Genomic DNA, 12,316 nt, shown 5'->3' with positions numbered 1-12,316 from the left:
AATAAATATCTTTTAAAAAATGAAAATGAATTCTTCAGCCAACCATCTATTAGCTGGTTTCCTGCCACCTGTGGGAACATGAGGCAGGGAAAACTCTTCAGTAGTCACAGCAGTCACAGTACCCACCACCCACCATACTTTTCGGAGCCCAGGAAAATATTTTAATTTATTTTGAAATCAAAAAGAAAAAAATAATATAATCCAAACCACATTACATTTATCTTTATATCAACACAGTTGTGAAATATATATTATTATATAAAAACTTATATTAATTTTATATAATATAATAATATGTATATGTATATAATAATATATACATGTATAATATACATATGGAGGAAAGGGCCCAGGAAGGCAAAAATGCTTAGGGTTCAGAAGAGTCCTAATGTGGCTGGAATGGGAGGGTGTGTTTCCTCACCTCCAGGCCCCCCTGTCTTCAAGTAACCAACTCAGCAGCCATGTGCAAATAGCACCCTGCTCCTGTCAAGTGTCCCCTCAGTGTTGAGCAAGCTGTGTCCCAAACTTCTGACTTAGAGAGACTCAGCAAGGAGAAAGAGGCCTGAAGCAGAGCAGGGGGAGGGGGAGAAAAGTGCACAGACTTTGTAGTCAAACTTGCTGATATGACCATGGATGGGCACACTTCCTCATTTCCCTAGAGCTCCGTTTTCTGCATAAAAAAATAGGGATGATAATAATGGTGTTTGTAAAGGTAAAAGTAGGATAAATCCTGTACAGTGCCAAGCAGACGGCCCATCATTAAAACTCATTCTTAAATACAAAGGACATAAACATGTCCTGGAGCACCTGCAAACACTTCTTGGAGGAAGAACCATAAAGCCTTCAATCGTGGCCTGGTACTTTTTTATTTGGCACATTAGTGGAGAAAACCAGCTCAGGAAGAGAACTGTAGAAAAGGGAAGGGGATAAGAAGTAGTGGTAAAGGAGGGAACCCTTCCCAGGTCTGCAGTACAAGCCTGGAAATAAGACTCGCTTTAGGCGCCTGTTACAGGTACTGGCTCTGGAATAAGGCATACTCTCGGCGCCCTGCAGAGTGGGGATTGCAGGAAGAAGCACAGCGAATTTTGCACGTGCCAGGAACTGAAGGAAGGAGCCCGTGCAGCACAGGAAGTTTTGGATGCACTAAGCACTTGGCAGGTTTCTACACTTGCATCTGACTTGGATTCATTACTAAAAATCAGAAGTCCTTGGAGCTTTCTAAAAAGGCAGGTTGAGTTTCTCACAGCGCGCATGTGAGCACCCGGACTGCTCAGCAAACCTAACTAGAAACCATCATTCCCGGAATACACGGTGGGATCTGGTGGGATCTGATCGCAAAAACCCAATGCAAGCAGGCTCCAAGCTAATTGTTTCGTCTTAATCACTAGCCTGATACAAGGACTTTGGGTGTAAATAGAACAGAACCAAATGGTCCTATCCATTAGTCACCAAATTCTAGGAGGAGAGAGCCGGGCTCAGAGCCCAACGCAAGGTAGACTTAACTTGCCTTTGGCATGCTTGGGCCGCTGAGGTTTCCACGCTTTCCACAGCCCTATCTCCCCAGTTTTTCCCCTCGGAGGAAGCAAGGGACGCCGCTTCCTTCACAATCCGGGGAATATTGAAGATTGCGCGGAGGAATATGTTAGAAACATTTCTCCACAAACTCCTAGACCTAGAGCGAAGTCTTACCCCCACCCCTCAAGGCAGCTTTCTCGATCCAGCACAGCCTCATCTTCCAATTAAATATTTCATCCAAGTTGAGATTAGTCAGTTAAATTGCAATTTGGAATCACAGTTCTCCACACAAGCATGCCCACTCTCCCAAACACTCGCCCTATTTTACTTACCCGGCCTGGCCGCAAGCACGCCCCCATCAGGTCCCACCGACACGAACTAGAGGTAACGTGAAGGCTAACAGAGGGCGTCTAACCGACGCAAGGGTGTACACTTTGAACCTGAGGCAGGCAACGTGCCCCCTATATAAGGCGCGCAAGCCTCAGAATCCGCGCCAGAAGAGGTCCCGGCGCCAGAAAGGCACCTCACCGGGTAGTTTGTGTCAGCTCCCGGCGCCACCCAAGAATCGTCACGAGCCCCAGAGAATAGTCTGTGGACTCTGTAGACTTCATCGACAGCACTGCGAACATGGAGCATAATTTCGGGAGCAGCCACTACGACACCGGCTACCGCAACCTGGGTGTCAATGAGGAAGAGGAAGAACAGTATGGTCAGTGCCTAGATAGGGGCAGGTGCTTTAGCAAACTCCAGGAAAGAAACTTCCCTGGGAGGGCTGGGTGGATGGCCACTGCACGACTTTCACCTCTGCCTTCCTTTGCGACCCCATATCTACTCAGCTCACTCACCGTGGGCTCCGACGCTCGGGCCTCTCTTTTGCTTTCTTCCTTTCCCAGATGCGAAGCCAATCGTGGCCTCGTCGGTTATAATGGGAAGAGAAGAGGATGCATGGCCCGAATCTGAGCGCGAAGCGGCGGCCGCAAACCACGTTGGCGCTGGAGAGCCGAATCTCTTGGACGGCGAAAACCAGGAGGACGGCCCTGGCTATGGCCTGGAGCTCCCGCAGCAGCAGGAGGAGCCGGCCCCCCCGGCCGTGGAGGGGCCACTGATCGTGGAGAGAAAGCAGCGCCGCAGCCGCATCGCATTCACCCAGTTGCAGCTGCAGGAGCTGGAGGGCGTTTTCCATCGCACTCAGTACCCTGACGTGTTCGCGCGGTAAGTGTCTTGTTCCTTAGGCGCTCAGTTCTCCAGGGGGCTCAGGCCCATCCCATGGAGTCTTAGGCCTTTTCCTGGGACCGTATTCCTCCTCTCCTGAGCCAAAAGCCGCCCTGGGGATTCGAGGGCGCCAGGGTCTGTCCTTGCTGTCAGGGGTTGGAACGTGCATACTAGAGCTTGCAGGGCCACGAGACAGCAGTAGCAAAACTAGGGTGAAGCAAGTAAGGGAGGACGGATTGATCCCACTTTTTTAATTTAAAATTTTGCTAATTTGTTCATCATGAATTTTTGCATTAATTTTTCTATTTTGAGTATTGCATTAAAATATTCGTCGTGGTTGTTCAGTTTTTTCCCCGCGAAAAAAAATTGAAATTTTGCACATGAAGCCAGCACTTCTAGTGCCTCATCGTAGTCTTGGCCCTGCCACGTGGAGCGCTATTTCCTGGCCGCAGAGTGTCTAGCGTTTTTTTGTTTTTTGTTTAAATATTTTTATTTTTAATGATAGTCACAGAGAGAGAGAGGCAGAGACAGAGGCAGAGGGAGAAGCAGGCTCCATGCACCGGGAGCCCGATGTGGGACTCGATCCCGGGTCTCCAGAATCGCGCCCTGGGCCAAAGGCAGGCGCCAAACTGCTGCGCCACCCAGGGATCCCTGTCTAGCGTTTTTTAAAGCCATCTAGCTTTTCCGCTTCCTTTGCTTTCCCTGGAGCCCTAGTGGTTCCAATCCCCCATCCTCTAGTGTACAAACGGGCAGGCCTATTCAGGTCCAGCAGGAAAGGGGTATCAGAACGTGTGGATGAGAGGTTTAGGAGCACTCTTTCTGATTCTGCGCCCACCAAAGAGCAAAAAAAAAAAAAAAAAAAAAGAATCTCCAGTGAGCGCTCAGCCAATGGTTTGGAGTTCCTTCTTGAGAATTTCTCTCTCCCTTTACAATAAACCCCGGAAACACTCTGGGTCAAAACCCCGCTTTAAAGGCTTTTGACATTTTATTTATTTTCACAGAGGGACCTCCAAGAAAAGATTTCCAGGGTTGTTCTCAGCTGTCCCACAAACTGAAAAATTGAGTCATATTCAACTAACTGACACACTACCAGGAACTTTCACATAGATTCCCTTTTTCTAACTGATTTAATACAGATAAGTTGTCGGTGGGAAAACTGCCTAAAGCAAGCCTCAAGCTGTATTACAGAAAGCTACACTGGGTGGGGGTATAGAAATAATGTACAGGATATACTTCATTTTATCCACAACTTCAAATGCTGAACATTTGTAACATTCCTCCCTCAGAGAAGAGATTGCAGGCCGTCTGAATTTGACTGAAGCCAGAGTACAGGTCAGTAAATCTTAAAAGAACATTTGGTGCAGGACAGCCATTTTATTTATTTATTTATTTTTAAAGATTTTATTTATTTATTCATGAGAGACACAGAGAGAGAGAGAAAGAGAGAGGGGGGCAGAGACATAGGCAGAGGGAGAAGCAGGCTCCATGCAGGGAGCCTGACGTGTGACTCTATCCTGGGTCCCCAGGATCACGCCCTGGGCTGAAGGCGGCACTAAATCACTGAGCCACCCCGGCTGCCCAGGGCAGCCATTTTAAAACATACTTGATATTTGGTCCCGGACATTCTGAAGTTGATGTGTTTTGTTGCCTTTCCATGTTTAACAAATAAGTTTTGAACATTAAGTGCTTTGGGGGTGGGAAATGGGATAAGTAAGTTGGAGCATCTAGAAATTTCCCATTACCAGGGGAAATAGGATTTCCTAAAGGAAAAAAAAAATGCAATACACATGTCCTTCCTTCCACCCACCCATACACACACACACACACTTTTTCCCCCAATAAAGTTCATCTCCTTTTAACACTGATACCTTTCATGAACGATGTTAGTCCTCACTAAAGGAATATTTCTGTGTAGAATCATGTTGGGGCTCAGTGCCACCTGGGAAGTATACAAACTAACCTGCTAAAGAGCTAAGTCATAAGGTTTACCATACTAAATTATTTGAAATATTTAAAACTAGGTATGAGCTCCAGGCTAGATTACTTAATTTGTAAATATTCAGACATTGGAGTGAAGGAGTAATTCACACATAACATGAGTAAATAATATATGTTTAATAAACTGAAATAATATATGTTTAATAAACTGAAACTGGAGGGTAGCTTAAAAGTCCAAGTGCCTGGTCCTACTACCATTTTTTAAGTGTTTTGTAAAGCAGCATAGAGAGTGACAGTCTTACATTTTAATTTTTTGGAAGATTTTAATGTCAGCCTGAAAACATTGGTAAAATATTAGAAATATGGTAGTAATGGGGAAAGGAAAATTGTCTTAACGAATGGAACAAAAAAAAGGGAACAATATTTAATGAAGTTCCACTGACCTAAGGAAAGGTGAAAGTTTGGAGAAGTATTGTATACATTCAAATATGTACATAGCTGATGCCACACAAATTCAACTTTATGAGACTACCAAACGTATAAATGAATATTCTCTTGGGGAATTTTTAACACTCTAAGCTTTTTTTTTTTTTTTTTTTTTTTTTTTTTTTGCTTTTTTTGGTGGTATTATTTTGAAAAGGATTTTTTATTTTCTGGAATCTGATTTTGAGGGTGCTCTCATTTCAGGCCAGATTCTTACTTGTGTAAATTTAAAGCACTTTTCAGGAAGTTATTAATTTGTTAGTCATAGGATCAAATAAGTGAATATTTGAAGTCATAGAAAATCATAGGTATGTCAAAGAAATATCCCCCCAAATATATATACATATATATTATATATATAATGGTAGTTTTGTCCCAAGTACATTGATGGAAACGTGCTACACTTCTGTTGGTAGTATGCAGGAGATCAGGCACTGAATGCTGGCATTCTAATACATGCTGAACTAAGAGTCATACCTGGTCTTAGATAGAGAGGACAGTCCTCTACTTTCTCAGGCAGGCAAGGTAATCTCAGAGGAAAAGAAAAACAAAGTTTGCTGAGTTGCTTCCCAGCCCCCACCCCCGGGGTTTACATAGTCCTCTCAATGGATTTCTGAAGGGAAAAGACTACATTCTCACATACTTTCAAGCTCTACAGCATGAATTTCTTCCCAAGAAACTGAATAGACGCTTCCCCCACACACATTTTGCAAACATACTAGACCTCTTTTATGAAACCAGTATTGGGAATATGGATCTAATACTGGCCATACCAAAAATTGCCAGATGTGGGCTTTGCTTATGTTTAGGGAGATTGGACCACTGATACATTGGAATCTATCCCAAATGAGCCAAATGATGTTGCCAGTGCAACATCAGGGAGCCAGTGCACTTTATCAGTTAGACCTACATCCAAGACCTGGAAAAAGAAACATTAAAGAATACTAAAAATGGGAAGAGAGACAAATCAATGTGCCCAAGGCTGGACTAGCCATGGCTCTAAGGATTAGCTGAGGGGAGGTATGTGATTTGCTTTCCTAAGATATTTTAGCAATAAGGAAATGACTTCTCCCGCTGCCATTTAAAAGTTCAATGGCAGGATTGCATATTGTGTGTTTTCTATTATGGCATTAACTGCTCAATGTACTAAACTAATCCCTTTTCCCTCTCTGATTGAAGGTTTGGTTTCAGAACAGAAGAGCCAAGTGGAGAAGACACCAGAGAGCCCTGATGTTTAGAAATCTGGCCCCTGTTGCCTTGGGCCATCCTGTGGGGGTGATCCTTGATGGGCCCTATCCTGCACTCCCTATTCTAGAGCCAGGATGGAGATGTGTTCCTCTGGTGCCTCAGGGGCTCATGCCTCCTGGGCTACCCCTACCACCTGTGCTCCCTGGGCCACCTCTGCCCCCTGGGCCACCTGTGATGCCTATGCTTCCCCCACCACCTGTGCCTCCCGTTGCTCTGGCCCCGGTAGGTATGGCATGGGCCCCTGTCATCAATGGTCATTTCGCAGGTCCCATTTTCTGAAGTATAGTCTTTATGACAAATTTCCCAAAGTACTTTTTCTGCCAGATAAAAACTGCATTGCACAACATTGAGTAATTCTTTAAATATCTGTTAAATGAATTGAATAACAACAAAATCAGTACCTGTTGTTCTTGTAGTGCATGTTGTATTTTCAATAATGTCGCGATTAATCTGTTGGTTTTGAGTGCCAAATGAGATAAGTTGGGTATGCATGTGAATTATTAAGGGAATGGCATTAAAATAATGTCAGAGAGGCTTCCTTTCATAACAATAACCCTGAGTCCTGAGTCACCATCAATAGGCAATGCACATCACCGAGTTTTCAGTGCCCATGCTGGTTTCCAGCAACCACACATTTTCCTTCCACAATCCACCCCCGTCTTCAACAATCCTCATACTCACACTGCTGGGTTTGGAGCACATCCCTGTGCACAACCAGAAGGGATAAGTCACTAAATAGAGAGCAGGGTGTTTCCAGGCAGGGCCATGTTCCATTCATGTCAAGGAGCTCAACAGCCATTGACTCTAAGGGAAACTTCCTAAGAGGCTACTCACAGGGCTGTTAAGGCAATGTGACAGCCAAGCATCCATCTAGGCTATAAGGGAATGTGGCAGTCAAACTCCAAATGGCTGCTCACTGCTCTCCATTTTGTGGAAGTGATAGGAATAGGAATCATTCTAGTTCAAAGACACAAGAAAGGACTCCACTAAGGTCAGAAATGGGCTCTTCTCTGTTTTCTAATCCCTACCCCCAGTACAAGAGAGACTATTATTGTAGTTTCCCAAGCTCAGAGGCAGACAGTTACACCTTCAAGTATATTCTGTCACCCTCAGCATCTAAGAAATGGTCCTCTGAACCATGTTCCAGAATTAGCACTCATTGAAAAGAAGCACACCTTTGTTTGGTTCATGTAAAACTGCCAAGGGATGAAAACAAAAACTAAAAATAAAAGAGAGAAGGAGGCCAGGCTCACTATTCTGAAAACATCACTTTCTTTTCAGTAGAACTTTTTATTTTGATCAATCTCTATCCATGTACAGTCATTTTATGACCACAGTCATGCTATGAAATGACTACAGTGACTTCAGATAAAGGTGTCACAGTGACACCAGAATTTCCTCTCACAGAAGGTGGATTGGGAAGAGGGGAGGCCCCAAGGACAAGCTTCATAGCAGTTACATGTTCTCACTTTGAAGGGAGGCTTTATTTTCTTGGGAAAGCATTGGATTTTTGCACGATTGTCTAATACTTTTCCTTTCTTTCTTCCCTCCCTTGACACATTGGGATGTCAAACATCAGCAAAGCAGTTGTATCTAATGTAGGACTTTCACAGTGAGGAGGTGATTGGGAGGGAGGAATATCCAGGAATACACCCGTATGCCCTTTGCCATCCTCCCTGGGCAGGTTTTTTTTTTTTTTTTGCCAGTTTCGAAACACAATCATTATTCTCTCCCATTCTTGACCACTTTCCTTCTTATTAAACATCAGGTCCCTGAATGCTTTAAACCCTCTTGGAAAATCAGGGTCTGTACAAATAAACAAAAGTTCCAGGACCCCATCCAGCCCTGCCACACTAAGATTCAAAATCAAACCATACCCAGGACACAAATCCTGCAGTTAATTCTCACATCCAGTCTGACACACGCAAACAAAGAACATTTGTTTCCTTGGGCTGCCTGAAAGAAGCAAAAGCAAAAAAGTGAACATCCTTTCCCTTAAGTTGATGGGGTCTTCAAGAGTAATATGCACTATTTTTAAAATTATATCTACTTCTCTCAGGCACTAGATGATTTAAGGAAAGGAGGTGGGATGTGAGAAAATATGCAAAACATTTCTGCAGATAAGAGGTTCCCCCAGTCTAGGTTTTAAAAGGAAGAGGTCTTTTAAAATAATCCCACAAAGAGTATTCCTCTTAAAGTGCAATTCAAATTTCCCTGAGGCATAGATCAGAAATCAATTTGTTCTAATTTAAGGAAATGATTTTGATTAAAAAAAAAATCTTTAGGGATCCCTGGGTGGCGCAGTGGTTTGGTGCCTGCCTTTGGCCCAGGGCGCGATCCTGGAGACCCGGGATCGAATCCCACGTCGGGCTCCCAGTGCATGGAGCCTGCTTCTCCCTCTGCCTGTGTCTCTGCCTCTCTCTCTCTCTCTCTCTCTCTCTCTGTGTGTGTGTGTGTGTGTGACTATCATAAATAAATAAAAATTAAAAAAAAATCTTTACAACCTAGCTATCAACAAATAGGTTTATCAGAGAGACAGTCTTTATAGATGGCAGTTTGGGCTGAACTGTAAAAAAGTCACGACTTCAGGAGGACTACAGGAGTTTCGGCATTTTACGGTAATAATTCTGGATGTGCTTTTCCTAAAGTTGTTTCTTATTAAAGAACACATGACAGGGAGCTTTCACAATAGTAACTTTCATAGTCAAATAAAACAGAAGATATAAAGTATTTGGGGGGAAATAAAGCCTTTTTTATTAAAACTAGATTCATGTAACCTGGATCTTGTTTCAAACAAACCTAGTCAGAACCTTGGAGATCTAACTCAGAAGTGCCTGAGAAATCAAAATCTCAGCCATCATTGGGACAAGTACATAGGGGTAAAAAGGGAAGGAAGGGACTAAAAATCATTCTTTTTTTTTTTTTTTTTTTTTTTTTTGGCTGGGTTAAAAATCATTCTTTAGGGATCCCTGGGTGGCGCAGCGGTTTGGCACCTGCCTTTGGCGCGGGGCGCGATCCTGGAAACCCGGGATCGAATCCCACGTCGGGCTCCCAGTGCATGGAGCCTGCTTCTCCCTCTGCTTGTGTCTCTGCCTCTCTCTCTCTCTCTCTCTCTCTCTCTCTCTCTCTCTCTCTCTGTGACTATCATAAATAAATAAAAATTTTTAAAAAAAATTTTAAAAAAATCATTCTTTAGCTGAGCATACAAGGATTCTCCCTGGAAATAGGTGTGAAAGGTGATTTTTTAAAACAAAGAGAAGGATTAGTGTAAATGTCTTAAAAATCAAGGAGTGGAGTTTGATCTGAATTGTTTTCAAAAGAAATCAGACTTTTGCCCAAATTCTGATCAGGGGACATTACACCTAAAACTGGGCATGCTCTGAGCACATATGGATGCGCTGTTTTCCCACCCAGCCATTCAGTGCTAGTGTGACTCTAGGAATCGGTGAAAATCTGTAAGTAAAATAATGGTGTACAATAGAGTTATTCCTTGAAGCTCCTGATTGGTAAATTCAACCTTGTCTAATTTGAATCCTCTAAATCAGGGCCTCCTATTAGCAGAAGTGGAGGAGTCAGTACAAAGTAGTTCATAAACTGGGGTTCTCTACCCTTGAGTGGACACTTGCTACAGGCAAATGATATCAAAGCATAACCATTATCACATAACCATCTTTCTAAGAATGCCTATGGAGATTATTCTGACTGGGGTCTCTTCTAATGTTCCCTCCCACCTAGGCAATAAAATAGGATGTCCCAAAGCAAATGAACCCTTGCCTCAGACAGCTCCTCTTCTTCATAGGCACTTTTTCATTTTCCTTCCAAGTATTTTCACACAAGACCTCATCAATTCGGCAAGGGAGACAAACTCGTTTACAATTCCTGCAGTGAAAAGATGGCAGTGACAGGGGACCAGTCCCATCATTTCATGCCACTTTTCCAAGCAAAGTGCCTTTCTTCTAGAAGACACTGAGCTTAAAGAAGAGACAGACCCTTGCATTCTCCCAGAACTGGAGGGGGCTTTCACAGTCATCCAGCCCATTCCCTTGATTTTACAGATGAGGGAACACAGACCTTCATGAGCAATGGAATGGCCTGCCTGAGGGAGTAGGCACAGTTCATCCCAGAGAAGGCCAAGCTCTGTGCAGCCATGCCCTTCCCGGGGCCTGGTATTCCCCAGCTACTGTGCTGTTCACTTCCATCTTCCCAGAGCTGTTTCCTTCAAGGGGTTACAAACTCAAAGCTCCTCCCCAAGTCTTGGCACTGGGCCATTTCACCTCTAGGAAAAGTAAGCAACTTCCCCTGAAGGGATGCAGCATCCTGGTGTCCACTCTTGAACGCTGAACAGCAGGGGCTTGAGAGAGTGATACAGTTTGTACCCTCCTCACAAAAGGCCGAGTGTGCTTCCACTACAATAACCCTCAATTCTCACAATCTCCTTGCAAAGTTGTGCCTGCCAACTGGCAGCACAACACATACGAAACAGCCAGCTCTGGGCTTGGTTGAATTAACTTTTTTTGTAAAGGAGGCTAATAGTTTGGAAACTGTAATTATGCAATTAGTATTCAATTTAAAATGTGGTTATTTATGCTTTGCCTTGATCAATGTCACACTCTCTCCTTCTCAGATGTCACCGCAATGCTATGAGGCAGGGACACAAGGTGCAATCGTGTAAATTTAGTTTTCAAACGCTCCCCAATGGTCTGTATGCTTCTCCATGAAAAGCATAGATCTTATGGATAGAGACTGTCTGGATTCCCAACATTTACATGCAAATATTTTTCAACCCTAGGAATACAAAAGACTCCTGAAAGTACATTCTGTTGTGCTTCACAAACAAAGGGGACACAAGTGATTGAAGAAGTGGCATCCAGGTATGGGCAGTAAAATTGATACACCTGGATCCTTCTGAACCATAGCCCCCAGACAATATGAGGGCCTCTGAGAACTGCAGAGTTGGAACACAATTTTTCTATTCTTGGCCCAGGAATCTTGGTTTAGGAAAAAAAAAAAACAAGAGGCAGGGTAGGGACCAAGGAAGAATCTCTGACCAGCTCCCCTTGAACAAGGGAGACAAAAGAGATGAAGCAAAAGAAGTTTTAAGTCAGGAGTGGAAAAGGAGGTTGTGGGGACCCAGGGGAGAAAGAAACCTGCATCTGTGGCTGAGCCCTGAGATGTCGCTGCAGGGTAGGAAGCTGGGTAGTAGGTGGACACTGGCAAATTGGGTAGGGTCTCTGGGAGGTAGCCACGGGCACAAGGTGGTGGCCCTAGCCAGCTGGGCTTTACAAAAAAGAAGAAAGGAAAAAAAAAAAAAAAAAAAAAAAGAAAGGAAAAAACAGAACTCTGGTTAATATGCAAATCAGTCCCCAATAGCTACTTCCATAGTTCCCATCATAAGATAAAGCAATGGGGCTGCTCTCTGTCTTTTCTGCTCATCTCCATTTTCATTTACCTCAACTGAGCATCTTAAGGGGTCTCACCAAGATTTAAATATTCCAGAGGAAAGAGGGAAAGTCAGGACAGAGAGGGTGTCCTACTATGTGATTGCCCCTGACCCAAGTCCCCAGGCCCAGCACCTCAAAAAGACATCCAGGATACTATTGCTTCATGTCAACCAGAAGGAATTTCCAAGGATGTCCAGTGAATTCCACGGGCCCACCTACCATTTCAAAACCTCAACTCTGACAGGGAAATCATAAATACATTGCAGGGGCAGCCCCGGTGGCGCAGCGGTTTAGCGCCGCCTGCAGCCCAGGGCGTGATCCTGGAGACCCTGGATCCAGTCCCACGTCAGGCTCTCTGCATGGAGCCTGCTTGTCCCTCTGCCTGTGTCTCTGCCTCTCTCTGTGTGTGTGTCTCTATGAATAAATAAATAAAATCTTAAAAAAATAATAAAATAAATAAAATAAATAAAAATTTTTAA

At 43.9% G+C, this 12,316-nt stretch overlaps 1 protein-coding gene across 1 annotated transcript; it reads left to right on the top strand.

Moving 5' to 3' along the window:
* The first annotated feature begins 2,007 nt into the window (after positions 1–2,007).
* On the top strand, positions 2,008–6,793 carry ESX1 (ESX homeobox 1). The gene is made up of 4 exons (XM_025989018.2): positions 2,008–2,224; positions 2,409–2,727; positions 4,014–4,059; positions 6,328–6,793. Exons 1-4 carry the CDS (start codon positions 2,143–2,145, stop codon positions 6,673–6,675), a joined length of 795 nt encoding a protein of 264 aa, XP_025844803.1. The 5' UTR covers positions 2,008–2,142; the 3' UTR covers positions 6,676–6,793.
* Positions 6,794–12,316: the final 5,523 nt, after the last annotated feature.

Source organism: Vulpes vulpes, chromosome X (genome assembly GCF_048418805.1).
Source record: "Vulpes vulpes isolate BD-2025 chromosome X, VulVul3, whole genome shotgun sequence".
Taxonomy (NCBI): domain Eukaryota; kingdom Metazoa; phylum Chordata; class Mammalia; order Carnivora; family Canidae; genus Vulpes; species Vulpes vulpes.
Note: the sequence above shows the minus strand (reverse complement) of the source record. Positions and strands in the feature narration are given on the sequence as shown.

Excerpts from the sequence above, each read along its gene's own strand:
- ESX1 (XM_025989018.2), top strand. The coding sequence starts at position 2,143 with ATGGAGCATAATTTCGGGAGCAGCCACTACGACACCGGCTACCGCAAC. Across the intron at positions 2,225-2,408 it reads GGAAGAGGAAGAACAGTATG|ATGCGAAGCCAATCGTGGCC; the intron begins GTCAGTGCCTAG and ends TTCCTTTCCCAG. Across the intron at positions 4,060-6,327 it reads TGACTGAAGCCAGAGTACAG|GTTTGGTTTCAGAACAGAAG; the intron begins GTCAGTAAATCT and ends CTCTGATTGAAG.